Consider the following 26,705-nt stretch of genomic DNA (forward strand, 5'->3'; position numbering starts at 1 on the left):
GGCAATAGCACTAGCTCCATCACATAGTTCAGAAGCCTAGTCAAGTCCTTTAACATAAAAAAGCTTCATCTACTTCATCACAATCCTAGCATTTCTAAAAAGTGATACAATTGTTCACTGTTTAAAAACTAAGAAGTTCTAAAGAAACTGGACCATCACACAGTAGCTGCACCATCATACAAGAATAACAATACAGAATCTTCAATTTTATAGAAGCAGAAACAAGAAATCTGTACTTTAAAATAGTTTTCCTAATTGTAAGAAGAAGTTGGGTGGTGGTGGTATACATCTTTAATCCCAGCACTCAGGAGACAGAGGCAGGCAGATCTGCCTGAGTTTGAGAACAGCCTGGTCTACAGAGTAAGTTCCACAACAGCCAAGGCTACACAGAGAAACCCTGTGTCAAAAAACAAAATGAAGGAAAGGAAGAAGGTAAGGATGGAGGGAGGGAGGGAGGAAGGATAAACACAAAATTAGTATGACAAAAAATACAATCCAAAAAGTAAGGAAATAAGAATCATGTAAAAATGAACTAATGTTAAACAAACATTTCCACTCAGCAGAGACAGAATGGCTCAGAATGCTTTGCAGTATTTAAATACAAGAAATTTTTGGAATATAAACAGCTACTGTATGGATTTAAGACCAAATTTAGAATCTTACCCAAGTTTTATTCCCATAAAATGTTAAGCTTATTACAGTTTCAAATATAATAGAAGCCCCCTTCTTATATTTTTAAATAGCTTACAAACTCGAAAGGTCTCATAAGGATTCTTCATACATCCTTAGTTTTCATTCCTTTTAACCCCAGCCCCTCTTTCTCCCACTCCTTCGCCCATATCTGCTCAAACCTCTAGCGGCCACCCACACACCCAGGCCCAGCCAGTTCTTTCATATCATATGTGCTGTGCAACCCTCACTGTATTGTTCACTCAGGTGGCAAACTTATTCATGCACACTTTATTTGGTTCCTCCCTCCCAACGGCCTCATTTTCCCATCCCCACTACTCTATAACCTATATGAACTATTATTTTTTTATCAACAAGAAAATTTTAAGATGGAAACACTAGTGATGGCAGAGCTGTGGAGAAAACTGGCTCTTTTTCACTGAAGAGGAAGTTAACCATATTCCACCATCAGGGTTGCAGTTCTAATAACAGGATATGCACAAATGATAGACAATGACTTCCTGACAATAAAAAAACTGAAACTAATATTCAGTGTTATGGAAAATGAAACAAGAAGACAACATACTTCTTTGGGAATATTAAAAAACAGATGATGAAAACCTACACTAGCTCTGTATGTCTAGAATTTTGCAATGTAACTTTGTCATCATTGAAAAAACATAAAGGAAAGAAGTTGGATTTCTTCTGCCTCTACCACATATTTAGTTAAGACTATGCCCAAGTCCCTAAATTCTGAGACCTCAATTTCCTCCCTCTATAATGATGTAATGAATACTCTTTCTTTCTATGCCTAAAATACAGTATAAGATTCTCTCATAGAAAGTTTTATAATGCTTTTTCCCCCTAGCGCCGTCAGGCCCACAGGTCTGCGTGGAGCCGCTATTGCGGGTTTCTGTTCCGCAGGATGGGGTTTGTGAAAGTTGTCAAAAATAAGGCCTACTTCAAGAGATACCAAGTGAGATTTAGAAGGCGGCGAGAGTGTAAAACTGACTAATATGCTCGGAAGCGATTAGTGATACAAGACAAAATAAGTACAACATACCCAATACAGGATGATAGTTTGTGTAACCAACAGAGACATCATCTGCCAGATTGCCTGTGCCCGTATAGAGGGGGATATGATAGTCTGCGCCGCTTATGTACACGAACTGCTGAAATAAGGTGTGAAAGTTGGCCTGACGAACTATGCTGCTGCCTATTGTACCGGCCTGCTGCTGGCCCGCAGGCTTCTCAATAGGTTTGGTATGGACAAGATCTATGAAGGCCAAGTGGAGGTGACTGGAGATGAATACAATGTGGAAAGCATCGATGGTCAGCCTGGGGCCTTCACTTGCTATTTGGATGCAGGTCTTGCCCGGACTACAACTGGCAATAAAGTTTTCGGAGCCCTGAAGGGAGCTGTGGATGGAGGCTTGTCTATTCCTCATAGTACCAAACGATTCCCTGGTTATGATTCTGAAAGCAAGGAGTTCAACACAGAGGTACATCGTAAGCACATCATGGGTCAGAACGTTGCAGACTACATGCACTACCTAATGGAGGAAGATGAAGATGCTTACAAGAAACAGTTCTCTCAGTACATAAAGAACATTACTCCAGACATAATGGAGGAGATGTATAAGAAAGCCCATGCTGCTATACAAGAGAATCCAGTCTATGAAAAGAAGTCCAAGAGAGAAGTGAAGAAGAAGAGGTGGAACCGTCCCAAAATGTCTCTTGCCCAGAAGAAAGATGGGGTTGCTCAAAAGAAGGCAAGCTTCCTCAGAGCTCAGGAATGGGCTGCTGACAGCTAAAGCAATTTTCTATGAAGATTTTTTTTCATAAAGATAATAAACTTATTGACCAAGTCAAAAAAAAGTTTTATAATTCATTTTTGCAAGGCTATTTAATCATTAAAGCCTGTCAATCAATTTTCCAAGCTTCGACGGAATAATCTCTAAAATACATATTCCCATTTAACAACCTCATATAGCTCCTCTCTGCTGTTTACTAAGGCTTACAAGATCTTGACATCATCTCAAACTCCGCTTATCTACATTCCTTCAAGTCTCATTGTCGCTATCGAGCTAAAATATCAAACACAACTTCTTGCTCTATCAGGAAGTCAGTCCTGTCTATCTAAATTCCCATGCAACTCTCAGGTCCCAGCTTACACATCATTTCCTAGAAGCATTATCTAATTGTTCCCTAACACTACTGCATTCAGCACTTGCTCTGGTACCAGGAAAGCGACTTCGGGTATTAAGCTATGTTTATAATTACTTGTCGAACTCTTTGACTCCTGACAACCCTTTCACCATGCTCATCGTAACTCTAGCAAAAGGGCCTATTGCTACACCCAGAACACAGTGTGTATTCTGTACATGTTCAGACGAATGAATAAAGAATGACATTTTCTCTGGATATATTCTAGGACATAGCTTATGTTGCCATGGAAAGTGGTTTTGCAAGACAGGAGTGTGGCTCCCTGATGCAGCACTTGCCTAACACACATGACCTGAGCTTGACTCCACACCATCCCACACATGTAAAAGGACTTTAGTATCTGCTAGGCACTTATAAATGCAATATTAAGATAAAATAAATATAGGTAAATGACAGACTAAATGCAATTAAATGAAGCTAGTAATTATCAACATGAATAAAGAAAACTGGAAGCTGGAAACAGTGGAACTCACCTGTAACATCAGCTTTTGGGAGGCAGAGACAGGCAGATCACTACAAGTTCAAGACCAACGTGGTCCATATATTAAGTTCTAGCCAGAAAAGGCTACACAGCAATACCTTATTACAAAAAAAAAATAAATTTTAAAAAGAAAAGAAAAAATGGAAAAAAGAAATAAATGTTTTAAAAGGAAAGAAAATCAGAATTGTGTACTTGAAATTCTTTCAGGTGATCACTATGTAAAGATCTGTAAAAAAATTTCACACTCCACTTAAAACCTCATGATCTTAAAAATAAATTTTTTTAAACCTGGTTTCAACTTTAACAAATCTTTCTTCAGTAAACTTTGTCCTGCTCACTTTGTAGGCCGATTATCATTGAAGGGAAAATGAACAAATATAATTATGTTTTAATACTATATATTTTAATATAAGTCTCATTTATCATACCAATGCCTAATATTGAGATATTTAATCAAAATGCTCTTTAGAATAGTCAAAAGCAGTGAGGTAAAGTTATAGGAAACTAAGTTCTGTAGAACACTGTGATGGTCAGCCTTAACTGTGAGCCTAACTGGAGATGGTCAAGAGACAGACTAGGTTGGAACAGGTGGAGGCCCAGATGGGGTCTAAGGGGACTCGTGTTCTGCTTGCCTGCCTTCAGCTCTTACCTTGACTGTGTCCATCTGCTGCTGCTGCCATACTTCATGGTACCAGAACCACATTTCTTCAACCACCCAACAGGGACTAAAGACCTGTGACTCTCCAAGGATCTCCCAGGCATTCCCATCAGACAGAAACTAAGCAGCTCCCAGGTTCTGACCCTCTCTGATGTGCAGATGGCCACCAACTGGCCCTATTATGCGAGCCAATATAATAAATCCTGTTCAATAATACAAACTCATCCTATGTTCTATTCTTCTAGAGAACCCTGCCAAATATAAAATTACCCAGGTCTGTATTAAAAGCAAATGACAAGAAGATACAAGACTGCCAGGTGGTGGCGGCGCATACCTTTAATCCCAGCACATAAGAGGCAGAGGTAGGCGGATCTCTGTGAGTTCTAGGCCAGCCTGGTCTACAAAGCTACACAGAGAAACCCTGTCTCAAAACCAAAAAAAAAAAAAAAAAAAAAAGAAAAAAAGGAGGAGAAGAACAAGAACAAGAACAAGAAGAACAAGAACAAGAAAAAGCAAACAAAACCCATATTTTTCTATTCAAATATCATTAAAATTAAATCAAACTAACCTGGATTTCTTTTTTAAAACATTTCTAAAACTTCCACATATATACAGATTCTCAGAATAAGTCTCTCAGTGTAATTGGGCTGGGTCTGTAGTCTCTATCCCAGTCTAACCTCACAAGCTAATAGCAAACAAAGGTACAAGTGACAGAAGTAGGCACAAATACTAAAGAAAAGAACAAGAAAGCAACTGGCCTTCCTTCTTTAAAGACAATGACTACATATAAGCACTAAATTACATATCAACAAGCAGGTGCAGAGAGCCAACAGAGCTCAGCTATTCTCAGCTACTGTCTATTCAGGCAACAACAGTACAAGAGATATTTCCACAAAAGCACTGAGTGCTTTTCACAGTGACATTTCAGTAAAGAGTCAGCAAAGAACTTTGTTCTCATACTACAGTGGAAAGAAGACGTTACCAAGTCTAACAAGAACACTCAAAGCTGAGAGCTGTTTCCTTTGGGCACTTGTCTACTCACCTCTGAGTAACAGGGTCAAGAGAGAAGACTGCTGTGACAAGGAAACACGGATGGTGTGGTCGGCATATAAAACCTTCCTCAGCAGTGTGAGGCACGGCTGAATCAAGCATTCTATGACCTGCCAACGGGAAATGAGATAAAGTATACTACCCTATCTTGTTCTAAGTCTTATGGCTTGGTCATTAAGTTACATGAAACTAAAATGAAAAGACGTTAGATATTCTGTTTTAAAATTACTTTAAATATTGGGCTGGAGAGAGGGCTCAGCGGTTAAAGAGCAGTGGTTTTTGAGGAAGACCCAGGTTCAATTCCCAGCATACATATAGTGGCTCACAATGGTCTGTAACTCCACTTCTAAGGAATCCAGTATCCTCTTCTGGACTCTATAGGGACCAGGCATGCATATGATGCACAGACATATGTGGATAAGAAAACCCTTATACACCTAAAATAGTAATCCTTTAATCCTAAAAAATTATTTAAAAATAAAAGCAACATTGAATATACTTCTCTTTAGAAAGCTCATAGAATTTTTAAGCTGCTGTCCTTTAGAGACCCCTTTTAGGAATAAAAACAAAATAAAATACAAATAAAAGACAAAATAAAAGATGGGTGGGTGTGGTGATATTTTGTCTATGTTTTAATAAATATTGTTAAAGTTTGTCTCTTGGTGCAGGCTGAGGTTTCACAGAGACAGCATTCAGTCTAAGGATTCATAGAGACAGGACCACTCCTTTGGTCTGATCATTGGTAGAGATAAAAACTCTCTAGTGTTTGGTTGCTCTGCTTCTCTGATCTTTCAGCATTAGTCACTATATCTGACTCTGGGATGTTATTATTAAGAACAATTAGAATTCATGCTACAAGTGGGTTTCCTTTTTGAGACTTAAAATCAAGTACTCATCCAAATTCAGCTAAATTCAGTTCAAACTAGTAAAATCAACCTATCAGGCTGGAAACATGGTAGACTGGGAAAGGTACTTGTTTTGTGAGCAGGAGGACCTGGATACGATTCTTAGCACTCATGGAGAATCTGGGTGTTGTGACTCAGAACTTGATGGGAGGGGACAGATGGATCCTGGGGACTACCTGGCCAGCTAGCATAGCCAGAACAGTGAGTTCGTTACAGGTTCAGTGAAATACCCTATCTTAACAACAGGATGCTGAGGTAAAGGCTGCCCAGAAATTGTGGGAATAGTCAACCAATGACTGGTTCAGCTTGAGACTCATATTCAGAGAGGGAGCCCACCCCTACAATGCCAGAAGAGCCAGGAACCAAAGACAGGATGACCTAGAGACCTAGGTTAAAACAAAACAGGACTGGCCAAAATAGGTAAGTAAGTAAGCAAGTAAATAAATAAATAAATAAATAAATAAATAAATAAATAAATAAAGTCAGTGAAATGATTCCTACTGATACTCTGCTATACTTGTAGACAGGAACCTAGCATAAGTGTTATCAGAGAGGCTTCATTTAGCAACTGAATGAAACAAATGCAAAGCCCCACAAGCAAACATTAGGCAGATCTTGGAAATCATATGGAAAGGGGAAGGATTGTAGGAAACAGAGGGGTCAAGGACACTACAAGAAAATCCAAATAATCAACTAATCTGGACTCATAAGGGCTCACAGAGACTGAACCAACAGCTGAGGAGAATGTATGGGTCTGACCTAGGTAGGCCCTCTGTATCTATGTTATGTTATATGGTGGTATAGCTTCGACTTCTTGTGGGACTCCTAACAGTGGGAATGGGGGATGTCTCTGACTCTTTTGCCTTCTTTAGACAAAAGAGTCTTCTGCCTCTTTTTCCTCCTACTGGGTTTCTCCATTCTATTTTAATGTAAAGGAAGGTGCCTAGTCTTATTACAACCTTATATGTCATGTTTAGTTGAAATCCCTGCGAGGTCTAACCTTTACTGAAGGGGAATGGAAAAGGTGTGGATCAGGTAGGGGACTAGGGGAGAGAAGGGAGAAGAAACTGAGATCTAGATGTAATATATCAAAAAATAAATAAATTTTAAAATAAATAAAAATTAACAAATAATAATATGGAGAGTGATAGGGAATATAATCCAACTTCAACTTCTGGCCTCCACCTACCCATGAAAAGGCAAATGAACCTCCATGCAAATATGCATACATCCCCCACCCCTCCCACACACACACACAGAGACAGAGAAACACATATACATACCTTCTCTCTAAAATAAGCCAATAAAAAATGTCTTACCTTGCCATCTTGACCAACACATTCATTTAAATACCCGATTATCTTCTCAATTAAGCATAACTTTTTCACCACAGCATGCATTTTAATATCTACAAATAAAATGATATCAAACTTAAACAAATATTTTATGGCTTTAAACCATTTTTAAATACATGGGACAGTTCTGTACCCAACTTACAAACTACTAAAAATATGGTATACCAAGGCTGAAATTAGAAGGCAAAATATTTTCATGAGTCCATACACTGTGAAACATTTAAGCTTCACAATTCTTACATCTATTCCCATATTGGAATATGAAATATAAAAATACATATAAAAACTAACAAATATGCAAACTATTTTAGATACTAAGTAGAACTAATATTTTAAGAACACAAATGAATTATTTTAATTCTACATGCCAAATTTTTTCTCCATATTGGTTCATTTCTTCTCTTTCCTAACTAGATTACTTCAAAATACTTAGAATTATTAATAAGCTAATAAGTAGATATGGGTTGAACATGAATATCGTTCTATTAGGAAATGATTTTCATCCTCAAGCTATCAATAAGAAATATAAATGAAAAATTTTAATGTACTATGTATTTCTAAAATAATAAATAAGCATATATTCAAATATTATAATTTTAAGAATAATTTTAAGGATTTTATGCAGAGAAACAACATACACAGAAGCACACACAAAGATGTTACTAGAGCCAGAAATGCTAGTTTATAGATTAGTTACAAGTATTGGCAAATAACTTAAAAATTTTTTCCCGCTTTTCTCACTAATAAACATACATCTTTCTTTGCTAGTCCTTAAAAAGTGGAATTCCAGCAACACCAGTGTAGGTTATTTTCAAACTCTACTTTTGAAACGTTAGTAATATTGAGATAATACTCTAAAAAAATGTTTAATTTTTTTAACCAAAATTCTCATTCATTCATTCATTTAAAGGCAGGGCTACAACCTGGCCAGGCTGACTTCAAACCATCCTATAGCCAGGGATGATCTTGAACTCTTCTTGGTCCTTCTGCCTCTACCTCCAAGAAGTAGGATGACAACCATGTACAACCACACCTAGCTCCTTTTTTTCCATTTTTTGAGGCAAGGTCTCACTATATATTCCAGGGTGGCCACAGACTTCAAATCATTCTGCGTCTGCCTTTTGAGACTTGTGATTAAGTATCATGCCCAGCTTCTACATTTTTAGAGTCTATTTTCTGCAGTTTATATTACTGTTATTAAAGCCAGAAAGCGCACTGTAACAGGGCTAAATGAAGCATAGTGCAGTGTCCCAGTTAGGGTTACCATTGCTATGATAAAATGCCATGAAAAAAAGCAGGGTGGGAAGTAAACGGTTTATCTGGTTTATACTTTCGCATCACTGTTGATCAATGAAGGAATCAGGACGGGAACTCAAATGGTACGAAATGGGAGGCAGGAGCTGATGCAGAAATTGCAGAGGAGGCCTGCTTTCTTACAGAACCCAGAACCACCAGTCCAGAGGTGGCACCACCCACAAAGGGTGGGGCCCTCACACATCAATCACTAATTAAGAAAATGCCCTACAGCCGGACCATATGGAGGCATTTTCTCAATTGAGATTCCCTTCTCTTAGGTGACTTTAGTTTGCGTCAAGCTGACATAAAAGCAGTCAGCGCCTGCAGTATCTTTCCAACATGGTTGGTTATACACACAATGAGCATGATAGATCTTACAGCAGGACAGACTTTAAGCCTTTGAGGAGCCTGCATACTGTTTTCAATTATGGCGACACTCATCTCTATCAGTAGCACATAAGGTGAGGATCATGCTTCCCTTTTGCTACCCTTGTCGACAGGTATTTTTTGTTTGTCTGCTTTGTCTTTAATCTTTTTGAAAGCAGGCATTCTAACTAGAATGTGGTTATGATTTATATTCCCATGATGATTAGTGGTAGGAAGCATGTTTTCAAATACCTGTAGTCAGTTATGTGTCTGTCTACTGGGGTCTTCAGAGAATATTTTACCTGAATTATGTCTCAATCAAGAAAATAAAATTTAAAAAAAACATAAACATGTTGATTATGCTTTTTCAAATAATCCTCGCATCCCAGGATCCAATAATGTCAGGATAACCATCAAACACTAATCAAATGTCTTTTTAGTGAAAATTACAAGTACTCATTGTCACGAGTCATTGGTCTGGCTTGAGGCCTCTGGCTTCTGCTACACCACTTATAATGCTCTCACTGGAGCTCCTCTTGTGTATCTTGGTGTTGTCTTTGTCCTGGAGATCCTACTGTTTTAGATCCATAGATTCATTCACAAGCTCCAACAGTTCTTAGATTCATTGGATAGTGGGGTGGACCAATTCATTCATAGCCCTGGTTCTGAGCCTGGGTGGTAGCTGAGTTGGTCAGCCTGCCAGCTTTCCTTGGCCAGCTCACCCAGTGCAGCCTGCAGCAAGCCAGTTTTCCTGCTCTCAGGTCCTCAGATCCAGCTCTTTCCCTCACCGTGGCCTTTGCATGGCGGACGCAGTGGGTGGCAGGGTCAGCTCTCATGCTCTCAGGGCTGGTTCATCTGTACAACCCCCTCTCCCTCAACAGAGTCAGCTCTAGTGTGCTGCCCAGACTCTCCATGTGCTGCAGCCACTGCAGCCAAAGAGGGTCAGGGTAAGCAAAGATGAATGGACTAAAGGGTAAACTGTGACTCAAAGGACCACACTACAGCTTCCATGACAAGATTATTATTGTTATTATTATTATTATTATTATGTTTCTGTTGTTGTTGTTTTGTTATGTTATGTTTGATTTTTGGTTTTTCTTTTCAATTCGGTTTTGAATTGGTTGAAAGGGCAGAGGGCAGATGTGAGGGAGATAAGTGGGATCAGAATGCATGATGTAAAATCCACAAGGAATCAATAAAAGTTTTAAAAAATGTGAAAATTAGAAACATTAAAATGCATATTCAAAGGTGAGAAAAAAAATTAAAGACAGAGACTTTATTGCTGCATAATAAATCCTATGCAACATTAATACTACAAACAAAGCAAGCTATTTTTTCTAGTTTACTTTTAATAAACCCACACAGATACTCTTTTTAAACAATAAACCATACATACAATTACAATGCTTTTTTTGCACTTTATTTTATGTGTATAGTTGTTTTGTCTGCATGTATATTTTATACCAACAGTATGCTCTGAGAACCCTTAAAAAGGCACCAGATTCCCTGGGATTGGAGTGATGGATGGTTGTGAGACTCATGAGGGTGCTGGGAATCGAACCCAGGTGCTCCTTAAACCGATGAGCCATCTCTCTAGCCCACAATGTATTGTTTTTTGTCTTACCCAAAAGTTTTGTTTGATTCATTTCTCTGAGCAACATGAACAAATCAAAATTATTACGTACCAATAAATTTAAAAAGACATCTGACAAATTAATCCTAACACAGCACCCTAAAATCCTACATCAGCAACAAAACCACCAAAACTCATTACCTTGCATGATCACAGCTAGCTGCTCTGCAGCTGACTTCCTCAGAACAAGATCAACTTCTTCTGAGGTGAAGATTTCATATACTTTCTCAACAGTCTCCAGCTGAAAATCAAAATATGTCTTTTCATCTGTTTCCAATTCCCCAATAAAAAAATTTATCACTCACTCCATAAAAATAAAAGCGTACAGTCAACTTACTAAAATAAACATATATGTCAACTTGCAACAATGGCACATAAGGTAATAGGGAAGAGGATCAGAACGAAACAGCCATGACTTTGTTGACTCCCCATAGGAGGCCTTATCCTTTAAGAGGAATGGATGCGGGATTTGTTGGGAGGGAGAGTAGGGGAGAAAGGAGGGACTGTAGTTGCTATGTAAAATGAATAATTTTTTTTTAAAAAAAAAAGGAGAACAAACAAATAAATAAAAATTTAAGAAAGAAACAACATGATGTCCAAATAAATTTTCCTTTTTCATGAACATTATTGCTAAAGGTCATAAATAATCAATTAATCCATTAGCACCTTGACTGAATATCCTAGAAAACATCTATGTTTCCTAGCATTTCTGTGTGATACCAGACTAACCTGAGACAAGCAACTCAGACCTATACTCAAGATTTTCCCTCAGTCCTGTAAACTATCAGCTGTAAATCCAACGGTCCCCTTCTTCAACCATCTCTGCCCCTGGAGACAAATACAGCAGGGTTTTAACAGCCAGAGGCTGGTATTTGCTTAATTCAAAGCAGTCTGAGAACAGCAAAACCAGCAATATTAAAAAAAAAAAAAAAAAAAAAAAGCTAAAGCAACATTACTTTTTCTCACACCCTCTGCTAACCTCTATCTAAGGATGGTTGATCTCAGCTATCAACTTCAAACACCAAACACCAGGGAAGATTATTTCCCATTTTGAGTGGTATCATCCCTAGGCAGGTAGGCCTGGGTTGCAAAGGAAAAGTAGCTGAACTTCAATATGGGAGAAAACCAGCAAGCAATGTTTCTCCATGCTTTCTGCTTTAAGTTCCTGATTTGGCTTCCCTTGATTATGGGCTAATCTGTAAGACAAAATGATCACTTTCCTTTCTAAATTGGTTTGGCAAAGTTTTTTTTCAAAGCAACAAAAAGCAAACCAGAACACATTCCTACTGCAGACTCACAAGACAATTCCAGAAATTCCTCTCCTCCCTTCCAACAAACTCTATAAAAGCCTAACAATGACAAACAGAATTTTGGTACTCACTGATTCTCTAGCTGGATCTTTTAAATATCCTGTGAAGAGCTTCAAAACCTCTGATCAAGGCCAACAAACACCACAAAACATTAAGCTCAGAACAAAACTAAGAATGCATTTGCCCATTAAAATCAAAACAAAACAAACTACGAGAATCTGGTTATGGTAACCTAAAACTATAACCCCAGCATTTGGAATACTGGGCCTATATGATCACAAGACAATCCTGAGCTACACAGCAAAGCCGTTGTCAAAAACAAAGAAACAAAAAAGCCAACACTGTACTAACTACTCAGTGTGGCCCTTTATTGCTAATACCTATGCTGAAGACCTCATCTAATATAAATAAAAACTGACAGACTGATGCAAACAGAAAAGGGGAAGCTATAAAGCATAGGAACGAAAAGGAGGAGGAGGAGGACAGACGACAGAGTTCCCGATAAGTTCAGTTGTGTAGGCACAGCCCTGGTTACATAGGACAGATGACAGAATTCCCTATCAACTAGTTCAGTTGTGTAGGCTAAATAGATGCTGGTTTAAATAGATTGGTTTGCTTCTCTACTGCTATAATAAAACACTAATCATAACCAACTGGGAAGGAAAGGGTTTATTTCATCTTACAACTTTCAGGTCACAATCTGTCACTGCGGAGAATTCAGGAAAGGAACCAAAGCAGAAACCACAGAGAAACACTCATAGCTTGTTCTTTGTGGCTTTCTCAGCTTGTATTTTCATACAACTCAAGACAAAGTACTCTGGGGTGGCACCACCCACAATGGGCTGAGCCTCCCACATCTATCATTAATCAAGAAAATGCCCACCAATTTACCTACATGTCAGATTATGGAGGCACTTTCTTAATTATGCTACCTAACCTCTTCCAAAATTATCCTGACTTGTTGGGGGGGGGGGGAGGACCACAGGTGCTAACCTTCTGAAGTCATCTAAAGGAGCCAAAGGCCAAATATTCAGTAAAGAGTTTTTTAAAAAAATCTTATAATCACTGTAAAACACTGGAGAAACTGCCTTGGCACACGTGTGTGTGTGTGTGTGTGTGTGTGTGTGTGTGTGCGCACACACACACATGTTTTTCCCTTGAAATGTGGAGGTTGAAAAAAATTTTTTTACAAGAACTTTTTTTTCCCAGTTGGCAATTTCCAATAATTTATGTAAGTGAGGTCTGTCTGATCATCATAAGGGCAGGTGAGATCTTCAATGGGCAATGGCACTTGCTGCCAAGCTTTTGGTCCATCTCCAGCAATACATACGGTAGAAGGAAAAAACTGACTTCTATGACATACCCTTGAGCACATAAATATGCACACAAAAAATCTAATAAAAATATATTTTAAGAAATTAACTGAAAAAAATAAAAAACAGGAGTTGGAGAAGTAACTCAGAGGTTAAAAGGTGTGCTACTCTTTCAAAGGATCTGAGTTTGGTCCCCAGCATCCACATCAAGTGGCTAAAAACTATCAGTAACTCCAGCTCCAGGGAATCCAACGCCTTCTTCTGGCTTCAGATGGGTGCTGTATTCATATGCACACAGATTTTTAAATATTAGGAAAGAGTCAGGTGGTGGTCGCACATGTGTTTAATCCCAGCACTAGGGGAGGCACAGGTAGGCGAATCTCTGTGAGTTCAAGGCCAGCCTGGTCTATAAGAGCTAATTTCAAGGCAGGCCCCAAAGCTAAAGTGAAGCCCTGTCTTGAAAAACCAAATAAATAAATGAGTAAATAAACAAGCAGATAGATAGATGTTAGATAGATGATTGATAAAATAAAAATTAGGAAAATAAGTAAAAAGTCAGCATAAAACTTCTCACTCTATTCAGCTGTAGTGCCTTTCAGACACCCACCAACAACGCCCATTTCTCATACACACACACTCAGATAAAGAGGGTATATCGTCTCTGGAAGACAGTCAGTAGTTGTGAGAACTAAAGTTAAAAGTTAGAGCCTATTTATGTTTTCACTCCCCTAAGCAAGCTTGTTTGACCCATCTGTACCAGCACCAGACATACTTGATCATATTCGGATGAGAGGTACAGGGGCAGGAAATACGTCAGGATATATAATTGCCCCTAATTGGACCAGATGTAAAATATGGCAGTCATGTGGGGTTGCCTTTTTAAGTCTTTGCAAGTCATATGAGTTGTGGCCATTTTCTGGGAACACAGAGATGGACCTAACCAGAGAGAAAATCAACCTGACCAGTATTTAATTAAAGCTTGCTTCAATTTGGTTTTAAAATGTGGTAATGGTCTTACTGTCAATGGGCGAGACTAACACACTTAAATAGTAGCTGCCTAGTAAGCAAATGCATCCAGAGGTCAGACAAATATAGAATACAAGAAACAAGTCCCACATTACCCATCTCCCTTTCTATGCATAAACAGCTTAAAAACAACCACATAAAATGTATGCTGTATAAAAGTGTCAAATTGCCACACAGTAATAAACTGAAAAGTTATAGTTACCTTAATAACTAGGTCTCTTCTGTCATCCAATTTAAGGTCAATAGGTTTTTTCACAATAAATAGATTAGTAACTTGGGAGAGAACTCTGGCATCTATGAATGGGCGTTTTATATCAGCTCCTTCTTCACTGGTAAGATGAAATGCTAAAAGCTTTAATGCTAGTGAACGAACCCTAAAAAAAAAAAAAAGTATTTAAATCAGAATTTTGTGCTAGGTAAATAATTATAAAAAGGCTTATAAATACATAAAATTACCAAAATAAAGTATAACTACATATATGTGTGTGTGTATATATATATATATTTCCATCAATAATATTTTCCTGTTTCTACAAAAATCTTTCATATAGACTATCTTCATATAGTCAATTTTGTTTTATAAAATAACATCAGAAACTGAGAATAATTAATAACAACAATTAAGTAGTCCTACAGAGACTAAATAACACAGTCAACTTTAGTTAATCTCCAAGTCAGATCTGTAGCCCCAACTATGTGAAGATGTAACAGAAGGATCATTTAAACACAGGAGTTTCAGAGTAGGCTAGGCAACATAGTGATGAAACCTAGTCTAAAAACAAAATTGTAAGATATGGTGGTTTGAAGAAAAATGGCTCCCAATTTGAATGCAGGAGGTCAGGATGTAGCGTGTCAGTCTTGTATTTCAATGCAGGGTCTGCATTTGGTGGAAATGTTTGGGAAGGATTGGGAGGTATGGCCTTGCTGGAGATGTGTCACTTCAGGGTGGGCTGGGAGGTTTCAAAAGTCTACAACATTCCCAGTTAGCTTGCTCTCTCTTGTTCTCTCTGTCTCTTTCTTTCTCTTCTCTTCTCTTCTCTCTTCCTCTCCCTTCCTCTCTCTGTCTCTCTGTCTCTCTCTTTCCCTTCCTCTCTCTGTCTCTCTCTGTCTCTCTCTGCATCTCCCTCTCTGATCATATGTAAGCTCTCAGCTACTTCTCCAGTGTCATGCCTGCCTGCCACCATGCTCCTTGCCAAAATGGTCATAAACTCTAACTCTTTGGAACGCTGAGGTCCAAAATGCTTTCTTTGCTTTTATAAGTTACCTTTATCATGGTGTTTTGTCATGACGATAGAAAACTAACTATGATAGAAGTTGGTACCAGAAATAGGTATTATTGCAACAGGCCTGACAATACTGAAGTTTTGGCTTTCATTTGGAGAAATGTAGAACTCTGGACTAGGAAAGTGGTTGAAAGCTGTAAGCTGTGCTTGACAGTCTATACATTCAAGCAGAAGCCTGGAAGACAGCAGTACTGAGAACCATGTGGAAAACAGAGGCTCAGCTCAAGAGGTTTCAAAGAAGAACAATATTAGCAACTGGGCTAGAGACTATTCTTATAATATTTTAGCAAAGAATGTGGCTGCATTTTGTCCTTGTCCTAACAACCTATCTGAGGTCAAATTGAAATTTTAGACTAATATCATTGGCAGAAGAGATTTCAAGATAGCTTAAAATACAATCTGTTACTAGGCTACTAATAATCATTCTTATTCAGGTACCTAATATAAAAAAAAAGCAAACAGAACAAAATGAAAGACAAAATGTACAGTTTGAGAAGAAAAAGAGCACAAGGAGATTTAGTGTTGGGGCCAAGGCTTATGCTGAAGGAGAAAAGGATAGACCTATACTAAATGGAATAAAAGGTATGGGGCCATCTGGGCAATATCCCACCCATCTAGTCCTGAAAATTAAGAACAGACCTAAAGAATTATCTGTTCCTAATGAACAACAACATATCAAAGCTTATGTAAATATAATTTAAGAAAGGGGGCAGGTTCCATTCCAAGCAGACAGTACAGTTTGGCGGACTCTACTACATGATCCTGGCTTTAGCGTCATGGGGGGTACAAGAGGAAAAGGGTTGCAGAAAGCCACTGAAGTCAGGTACATGACGGCCTGGAGAGGTCATTGTGTGAAGTTATGAAAGTGAAGATGCCAGACCCATGGGATATCGACCTAGGATATATCCAAACAGGAAGCAGATCCAGCACATGAGGGAAATACAAGATGCAGTCAACAGAACTGGAAGCCATCTAAACCCTTTAACATAGGATATACAGCTTCAGGACTTGGAGTTTGCGCTGCTGGGTTTAAGTGTTAATTTAGTTTAGTATTCCTCACTACGTCCCATTTCCTCCCTTTTAGAATAGTAATGTATATTCTTTGTCATTGTATTTGAAAGTATGTAATCTGCTTGTTGCTTTTTCAGGGGTTACAATTAAGAGATTACCTTGAGTCTCAGATGAGACTTTGGACTTTTAAACAGTATTGAAATTGAAAGACTATGGGGCTTTTGAAGTTGAACTAAATGAGTTTTGCATTTTGATATGGTTACAAGAATATAGGGTCCAGGGAGTAGAATGTGGTGGTTTGAATGAGAATGGGTCTCCATATGCTCGTGAATGTTTAGTCTGTATTTGTTGGACCTGTTTGGACAAGATTAGGTGTACCCTTGTTAGAGGAGATGTTTCAATGGGAGTAGGTTTTGAGAATTCAAAAACCCATCCAATTTCCAGTGCCATTCACAAAGAGCCCACTCTCTCTCCCTCTCCCACACCCCACTCTGCCTCATAGTTGTAGACCAATTAGAAGCTCTCATCTACTTATCCAGGACCATGACTGCCTGTCTGCTGCCAAGCTCCCTACCAAAATGGCCATAGGATCTAACCCTCTGGAAAAGTAAGTCCCAAATTAAGTGATTTCTTTTATAAGTTGTCTTAGTCTTTGTGTCTTGCCATATTGATAGAAAAGTAACTAAGAAGAGAAAAAAAATAGGTTAGACATTGCTTAACGCTGCTGCTTGTCCCTTTCCTCTAAGGCAATGATATCTATGAAAATGCAGGAATTTAAAAAAAGTTTCAAAGACTAATAACAAGGTTAGAGATAAGAAATATAAAACACATTTTTGTGTGCCTTTCTAGTATATAAACTTGGCATGATTTTAGGTTTAGAATTGGCTGCCAGAATTCAATTATTCTAATATTTATCTACTTATATCAACTATACTTACATACTCTGTAAGAATATAAAGATTAGTCAATAGACAGGGTTTCCAACTTCATTAAATTTATAGGTGGTATAGTACAGAATGAAGAAAATAAATATTTAAGTTAAACTGTGTTCTTTGATCTTACTTAAAGAGAATTCAGACCTTGTTCAAGGATCATGTTGAAAGTGTCTTTGCTTACTAGAAACCTTGGGCCCCTGTGATGTTTGGTAATCCTCACTGTCAGCTTGCCTAGATTTAGAATCACCACAGAAACATATCTCTGACCTGTTCATGAGGGTTACTAAGGTAGGAAGAACCCCCCACACCTAACTGTGAATGGTACCATCCCATGAGCTTTGGTTCTGGAGTGAATAAAAAGATCAGGAGCAGCTGGGCAATGCTGGGCGATCACCTTTAATCCCAGGCAGGAGGATCTCTGTGAGTTCAAGGTCAGCCTGGTCTAAAAGAGCTAGTTCCAGGACAGGCTCCAAAGCTACAGAGAAACCCTGTCTCAAAAACACTGCCTCCCTCCAAAAAAAGAACATGAGCTAAGCACCAGCATTCACCTGTCTCTGCTTGCTGACAAGATAGGCAACATGGTTAGCTGCTTCAGCTCCTGCTGCCGTGCCTTCCACACGACAACAGACAGTAACCTTGGGCTAGGAGCCAAAACAAGCCATTCCTCACTTAAGTTTCTTTAGTTAGGTATTTTCAGAGCATCACTGAAAATAAAAAAGAAAAGTAACTAATACAATGCACCTGAGAGGACAATAAATACCAGTGCTTCCCAGGAACCATGGCAATCCTCACGGAAACCAATCCCTGTGGAACATGTTGACATTATCTACACTGTTCATCCTATATCACACTGCACAGACATCCACAGGTCTTCTTCCTTGTATTCCCTTAGTGCTTCAACTTATTTCCACAAACTACTTTATCATCAGGGGAAACAAAATTATCTGTTCTCAAAACAGTGTTGGACAGATGTCTCAGGAGTTAAGAGCACATGCTGCTAGTCCAAAGGACACAGTCTGATTCCAGAACCCAAGTCAGGCAGCTCACAAATGCCTTTAACTCCAGCTACAAAAGGATCCAGTGCCCCTGGCCTCTATGGGCGCGCGCATGTGTGCGCGCACATACACACAAACACACACACAATTAAAATAAATTTTCTTTTTTTTGGTTTTTCAAGACAGGGTTTCTCTGTAGCTTTGACACCTGTCCTGGAACTAGATCTTGTGGATCAGGTTGGCCTCGAACTCACCGAGATCTGCCTGCCTCTTCCTCCCAAGTGCTGGAATTAAAAATGTGTGCCACCACAACCTGGCTAAAAACAATTTCTAAAGATTGCTTGGGCAAGAGAAATGGCTCAGCAGGTTAAAAGTACCTGCTGTTCTTGCAGAATACTGGGGTACAATTCCCACCACCTACAAGGTGGCTCACAACCATTCTAATTCCAGTACTAAGTGATAGGGTGATCTTTTCTGCCCTCTACAAACACAAGACACAAGTGGTGCACAGAAATATATGCAGGCAAAACATTCATACATATAAAATAAACAAGGAATAAATAAAATCTTTAAACTAACTAAATAAATAGAATTAAGAAAACTATTCCTCCTGGCCTTTTGAATACTCTTCATTACTCCTTGACTTTAAACTTTTCCCTCTTCTCAAAGAGAGGAAATATCCCCACTGTTAACTATACACCATTTCAGATTCATATAATTACTATACTTCCCAAAATGCCTTCATTAGTCTTTTTTATTCCAAAGGTTACACTGTACTCACAAAGGCTTTTTCACTAGCAAAAGCCGCAGCATGGACTTCAGCCGGGTAGTGCAAGGGAGAACGCCTTCCGTCTCAGAGCTCACTTTGCTTAGAAGGAGAATGCAGTTGCCTAAAGGATCTTCTGGATCAGCATAACCCTAAGAATTGTTTGTTAAAGAGAAATTATTATTCAGTTTTATACATATTAAGCTTTCAATATGAAAATAATAGTAATTATATAAGCATGCCATCCAATTCATCAGTCTCCCTCAAGTCAATTGAATAACAGAATCTCTTTTCAAAATAACCTATGTGAGATAAGGAGCTGAAATAAAACTAAATTAAAGCAAAATAATTTTTAAAGTACACATTAAGTAAAATATGCTCATATTTCTGTTTTCCCAGATCCTAGCAGTAGCACCTCCATACTCAAGACACTTAACAGATCTTTAGCCACTCCAAACAGACTGAAGCAGGAGTGCTATAGAAATTTCCTGTGGGAAACTGAACCAGTGAGTTTTGAGGACTAAAACCTATGTGTCCATTGGAAACAGATAACCATTGTCCATAGGAAACTGTAGCCTAGTCCCAGTGAATTACAACCATTTCTTCTACATGTTTTTCTAAAATATTTTCCCCTAAAATTCTTTGGGAACTGATGCTTTTTTAGAAATGCCAGCTGTCATTCTGGGTCCTGGGAACTGTTCTAATTCAGTGCTGACAGGATCAGAGGCAATAAAAGTCAATGGGCAGTTAAAAGTTAACTGTATGCAAGCAGTTTATGTCAAATCACCCATATTTCTGTAAATATGCTTTAAATAAGACTATTGCTCTTGAAAATGTATGCCTATGCTAATCACCTTTTAGTCTTGTAAAGACAGGATATACCTGCTTTTGGTTTAAAGATGTTTTGATGTAAAAATTGTGAAAAAAAAAAACATATTTGACATATTTGTTTTGCCAGACGCTAACAATGGAAGGTGGGAAAAAGTTTGTTAGTATGGAGAAACACGCTTGTTTTAAAAGTATAAATAAAAACGGCTTGACTTATTCAGGGCCGGCCACTTGTGTGAAACTCATTTGGTGGCCGGATACTACTTCATTTCTTCATGTTGATGTCCCAGCGGCAGGACCACAGCAATTAAGTTTGTGGGTCCTGGCTCTACCTTTCCATCCAAGGGAGGTAGGGACCTAAACTGTCCTTATTCGTCCAATGCCCAGAAGAGCTGCTTAAGAAAGTTTTGTGCCTAGGAGCTCATTAATCAATGAACCACTTTAATTAAATACATGCACAAATAGAACGCATGAGGCAAGCTAATTATGCAATGTCTGTTAACAAGGACTGCTGACTTTGACTCAAAGCCTTTATAAACGGGTGAGTTCCATTTTCCACAGTCAATACTTTTTGACCTCCCACCCAGATCTGTAAAGTATATATGGGCAAATTAGCTATCCTTGTTTAACCTTTTGCCAGAAACAAGACAGCTGCCCACTTCCTGCTCACCTATCCCCAATACCGCCAAGGCTCCACTTCTTTTTTGTCACAATGTGACAGTTCTGCTATTTGCATTCTTTTAAATCACTGACCACCAGCCAAAGACAAATGGAATCATAAAAAAATGAACTGTACAGAGTACCTGTAGCACTGGAATGACAGGACAGAGAGACTCAATAAACTTATTCCAGGTCAGCGTTGTCATCATTAATCGTCCCTGAAGCAGGTACAGCAGAATGGCCTTGGCAGCAGCATTCACCTACACAACAGACAGCCAGGCTATGAGAAGTCCCACTCCGTCCTCTCACAGACCTGCCATGTTTAATAAAACTTGAAAAGGCACAAAACTAACTTCTCTTTCTTCAAATGTCCCTCTCTCCATATGTCGTCTATATTCTGATATTAATGAGTTTTCTCCCGTAAGTTTCTGCTTTTTAACTCTTATCAAAGAAGTCTGAAATAACAACTATTCTGTAGTTCCTTATATGTAAGAGGAAATCTAAGTAAAATGTTGATCTGATTCTAGGAGATCCAGAGCATTCTGTATTTTGATTTATTCATTCCCCTTAACATTTCTTTTTATGTAAATAATATCAGAACTTAACTAATATATCAAGTACACATTTGCTTGTAGCTTCTCATGAGACTGTCCAATTTTATTAGAGTATGTGTTTGACTTAGTAAACTTTTATACATATTTTTAAGACCTCATACCTCATTTCTGGGTTCTTGAATACCAAATGCAGAGATTTCATATAGAACTTTTGGATGAAGCAGAAAATGAATTCCACTACAAAGTGAAGATACAGGTTTAGTGACATTATGGACACCTAAACATTCCTGTAAAATAATACAAATTTTTTTAAAATTAGTGACTATGATTTTTCTAAAAGAATTCTCTTTGTTCTGTTTATACTTTAGTTCCAGTTTTAGTTTTCACATCATTAGAAAGATCTTCTAGGTAATGAGATTTTCTACCTAGCTGTAAAAGTCTATATGGGCTGTGTAATGTTCTGCCAATGAGCAAAGTCTTCATAAATAACCAAACAACCATAACCCCTAAAAGTCAACAAATATTAAAGACATGACAGAATTCTAAAACCTTAACCTGATGTTTCTGATTTGTGGCGTGATTTACTAAAGCTTGAGAAAGAAAAATAAAATTTAAATTTAAAAAAAAGAAGAAATAAAAAGTATTGGAGAGTAAATCTATGAAACATACGAAAGTAACAGGAAATGTTTTATATAATGTTATGTGAGAGAGAAGTGATCAAAACTACTAATAGAATGTAAATACAAGAGGTGGAAGCACATGCAATAATGAGCCACAAACTTAAACTCAATTCCTTTCATACTGGAAATTACTCATCTTTATAACTACTAATAATACACAGGTCAAAATATATACACGTGATGTCACATATTTATATGCACATACATTATTTTGTTTTTTAATTGATTTTTATTGAGCTCTACATTTTTCTCTGCTCCCCTCCCTGCCTCTCCCCAACTTAATGCCACATAAAAAAATCCTCTAAACTTTACAGAGTTAAGGCTTCAGCTCTAAAGTTTAAAAATAGATGTCACATCCTCAAGACACACACTTCAGCTTCAACTTATTAATGAATGAGCTTCTGCTTATTCTATCATAAATATAATAATTCTTTCTATAGGCCTCCTATGACCAGATGATGCTACCAAGATTATAGCTTTTAAAAGTCATCTCAGAAGGGCATAGTGCCATCTGAGCACCATGGGGTAGACATCCCAGCACTCAGGATTAGAAACCTTGGTTCAGTAAAAAGGAGATTCGACCTAAATACTCACCACTAAGTAAAAGGAAACAAACCCAAACTTACAACAATAAAGATGAATTACCTAAGTAGATCTCAAATCCTTGGCAATAACATGTATAGTATGAAACTATACTTCCGATGTACAAAACAAACAGTAGTACACTTTATTTATAAAGACATGCACATAAAGGAAATATATATTCTAAATACATGGGTAAAAAGTATACACCAGCACCAAGAGCAGCTGTGCCGATGGTGCAGAAGGGGAGAGAAAGACATGTCTGGATAGCTGTGGTACTAGGAGTAAGAATGGCAACACCCAAACAGACTTACAGACATTGTTAGATTTAATAAAGGTGTTCAAAAGGACTAAGAAGCCAAAGGAAATTTAACAGTGCAACCTTCCCAAAGCAGACTTATGACTACCATCTACTAATGGAATACAGTTCTTAGGGCTAACACAAAAGCTTGGGAAAATTCATTCTAGAGGCACAGTATGAGAATCCATTCTTAGTTCTCATATTAACAAATTAGTTTTAAAAACAGGCAATAGAAAAATCCCACCTTCACAATCTCCAGACAGCACTGATAAGCCTCCACCTTCACCTGTGGCCATGGGTGAGCCAGCATATGGAGAAACACCTTCTGACTCTCCCCCTGCAGTAATGGACTGGCCTGTGCAGATTTCCAGCTTGGGAAAAAAAAAAAAAAAAGAGTCAAAATATCTGAGGCCAGCAAGTTACTAAGGGAAGGATTACACAGCATGTTGGAAAGATCCCCTCCTACTCCAGTTCTTTTGAGTGTGATCTTCCCTTAATTACCTAGATTGGCATGAACTTACCAGGCAAAACATACTCTCTCTTGAGGAGTAGAGAGAGAAACAAAAAGAAAACATCCTTAAAACCACACTTGCAGCCAGGCCTAGTGATACAAGCCTTCAAGTCCAACACTCAGGCGACAAAGATAGATCACTAAGTTTCAGGTCACCCTGGCCAACATAGAAAGCTGCAGGGTAGTCAAGTCTACACAATTAGACCTTAACAAAAAGAACAAAATTTTAACAACACACACACACACAAAAAACAAAAACAACAATTAAAAAAAAAAACTTTTGGACTTGAGCCAATAAAATAGCTTAAATGGTAGAGGTGCTTGTTACGGAAACCTGATGATCTGAGTTCAGTTCCCAGATCCTACAGTGGAAGAAGAGAATCAATTCCCAACGTTGTCCTCCTACCTCCACACATATGTCATGACATGTACACTCATATTATCCACATTAATAAAAACTTAATTAAAACTCAAAGTAAACTGATATTCATCATATTGCGGAATGTATTATAGGAATCTGTTTCAGTGTCCTCAAAATAAATTAACCAATGCATGATGCTTTATAAAAATCCCTAAGTTTTATAAAATTAGTAATTCAATAAAGTGTATACAAAGAAATCTTAAACTTGGGGAATTGTTTCTGTCTTGACTTATTTTTTGAGATTGAGTTCACTATAGAGTGCACACTGACTCTGAACTCCAAGTGAATCTCCTGCCTCTGTATCCTGAGCACTAGTCTGTAAATGTGGCCAGCTCCTCTAACTACCTAAACTGATAACTGTGTGAGTAGTTGACAGGGATGGCTACAGTGCATGCAAATGCAAAACCTACTCATTTTCATCATAGGCATGACACTATCAAAGTTAATGCCTGAAAAAAACAGTTAACTAGTCAATGCAGCTATACAATTTAATAAGCTAATACAATTAAATAGTGAAACCCATGAAACAATCTAACTAAAATACAAAACATGGAAGGTCATTTTAATTTATATAATTCTTAAGTTTATATAACATTTTCATGCATATTATTCCTAAGTTGGCATATTCATGTTAATGCCCACACACGTACATAGACACATGTGCATACATGCATACATACACACAAACAGAGGTCTATACTGTCACATTTAACAAAGGAAATATTACATCTTTGAACAAATGCAGATGATTTCTTTTATTAGTGGGGAGTGCTGATGGTAGGAAAAGCTACGCAAGGCTTGGTCCGCCAGCTCCATTAATTCTAGGAGATTCTTTTCTTCCTGTAATAAATGAGAAATGGGATAAGATATATGAAATTCATATACAACAAAAATTCTTAGTTAACTAAGTACCTTCAAGAAATTAAACCATTCGGAGACCCTGTTCATGCTTCTTTAAGTACACCTTCTGAATCAATCTACAAATAGCAACTTAGAAGGCAATTTGTAGGGGAAGCACAGTGAAATACCACCTGAGACCACTCACTATTTGGGTATCCTCTGCTCATTTGTGACTCTTTGACTAAAATACTGGTGTATGTTATTACCATCCCTCTCTACCATCCTGACAAGTTCTGGAAACAGCAAAAGCATCTATAGGTGCACAACCAAAAGACTGCAGAATGCCAAACAAATATCTACTTAAAGATGTGATTAGAGGCAGGCAGATCTCAGTGAGTTCGAGGACAGCCTGGTCTACAAGAGCTAGTTCCAGGACAGGCTAAAAAGCTACAAAAAAAAAAAAAAAAAAAAAACTGTAAAGAAAGAAACAGAAAGTTAGAAGCATTAAGAAGTGACAGAAAACAGAAAATGAACCAGGACAGATAGCTTGGGCCTTCATCCGAGAAACTTAGTAGGCCAAGTGTAAGGCCTGCCAGGACTACAAAATGAACTCAAGGACAATCCCATCAATTTACAAAAACAAACAGAAAAGTAAACAAAAAGGGCTGGAGGTATAATTGAGTTTCAGTAGCAAAGTCCTTACCTAACAAGAATGAGGTCTGGAAGGTGATAAGAGAATATGGCAAAACTAAGGAAAAACATCATAATGAATAAATAAAAGAAAATTATAACAAAGAGGTTCAGAGATACTCCAAAAGGAGTAAGAATTGTGGGCAGGACCTATTTTGGAATTTTCAGATGCTTCACATATCTCTATCGAAGCAATGTCATCTCTAGGATCCACTAATCTTTCAATATAATATGTTATGCTCAATAATATTTTTAAATGAGATAAGTGGTAATAATTACTTCTTCGATACTATACCTCAAGACACCCACTATCTTACAAATAATATCAAGACTACAATTAACAGAAAAAAAAATCAGCTTCTTCATGAAACCATGTAGTAACAGACATAAAAAATTAAAACAAAATTTTATCTACAAGTCTATAAGCATGCATTAACATGGCTATCATAATATGGACTAAACAGGTCATCACTCACTTCCCACAAAATAAGGCAGAGTTATAGCTTTCTGAAACTGCTAATTCTATGACTACACACTCTTCAGTACACTACAGTTACTGTGTTGCTTTTATGGAAATTATATCCTTATTTTAATCAGACTACAGACCCATTCAATAAAAATGTATCACACTCCTAGAAATTTATTGGTTGTATGTCTATCAGTTGGAGCAGTGTAGGTTAGATTTTCTCAACACTTCACCATGAAGATGTAGGAGATACTTGCAAAATATTTTACCTCTTTCCCCACATCAGATAGGAAGTTGCAGGTACATTCAATTGAATAAACAGCCTCTGCAGTTCGTTTATAAATACTGTAGTTTTCAGAATCCAGCTGTTCCAAATACGATACAACAGCGTCATGAATCTCTGGATATTCCAAAGAAATAGGCATGTCCAAAGACACAAGGAATAATGCTGCTGACATGGGCTCTGGCAAAAACTCATTCGCCTTGATTTTAAGAAGAAAAACAAAAAGTTAAATATTTTCTAAAATACTTTTTTAGAAACATACTGTAAAACACAAAGTTAGTTCAGTCTATCTTTCTCATTCTCTACCAAAAATTTATGTTCTTTCAAGAGAAAATTGTATTTCCCAACATATCATCTACTTCTATGTTTTATTCAATGCAATTTCTCTCTGCTCAAAATGTTTGAATTCCAAATATGGACTCTTTGTTCCAGGCCAGGAGATTCCTCCTCCTGGAGCAACACCCAGAATCACTCTTCCTCTAGGGGCTGCCCTTGTTTACCCCTCCGCGATGAAGCAAAGCAAGAAGGCAAGATGCTCCTGGGAACAAACACATTTCCTCTGACGTAAGCAAGTGTGTAGTGCAGGGCTCACTAGACACGTGAAACAGCAC

At 37.8% G+C, this 26,705-nt stretch overlaps 1 protein-coding gene and 1 pseudogene across 2 annotated transcripts in view; one reads left to right on the plus strand and one right to left on the minus strand.

Moving 5' to 3' along the window:
• The window catches only part of Rttn (rotatin), a 158,416-nt gene that overhangs the window by 96,226 nt on the left and 35,485 nt on the right, over nucleotides 1–26,705 (minus strand). For both annotated transcript variants that reach the window (XR_014996872.2, XM_048419139.3), the window contains exons 12-21: nucleotides 26,081–26,293; nucleotides 24,543–24,655; nucleotides 23,128–23,254; nucleotides 21,482–21,607; nucleotides 20,910–21,026; nucleotides 19,294–19,430; nucleotides 14,491–14,662; nucleotides 10,781–10,880; nucleotides 7,309–7,397; nucleotides 5,077–5,194 (exon numbers count right to left, since the gene is read on the minus strand). Coding sequence is in view for 1 of the 2 variants with exons in the window: in XM_048419139.3 (XP_048275096.3) it covers nucleotides 5,077–5,194; nucleotides 7,309–7,397; nucleotides 10,781–10,880; nucleotides 14,491–14,662; nucleotides 19,294–19,430; nucleotides 20,910–21,026; nucleotides 21,482–21,607; nucleotides 23,128–23,254; nucleotides 24,543–24,655; nucleotides 26,081–26,293 (1,312 nt within the window). In the remaining variant the exon portion in view is untranslated. The remainder of the gene's footprint in view (nucleotides 1–5,076; nucleotides 5,195–7,308; nucleotides 7,398–10,780; nucleotides 10,881–14,490; nucleotides 14,663–19,293; nucleotides 19,431–20,909; nucleotides 21,027–21,481; nucleotides 21,608–23,127; nucleotides 23,255–24,542; nucleotides 24,656–26,080; nucleotides 26,294–26,705) is intronic.
• LOC125390219 (large ribosomal subunit protein uL18 pseudogene) lies at nucleotides 1,530–2,527 on the plus strand (annotated as a pseudogene).

The sequence above is a fragment of the Myodes glareolus genome, chromosome 13 (assembly GCF_982192425.1).
Source record: "Myodes glareolus chromosome 13, mMyoGla1.1, whole genome shotgun sequence".
Classification (NCBI taxonomy): Eukaryota; Metazoa; Chordata; class Mammalia; order Rodentia; family Cricetidae; genus Myodes; species Myodes glareolus.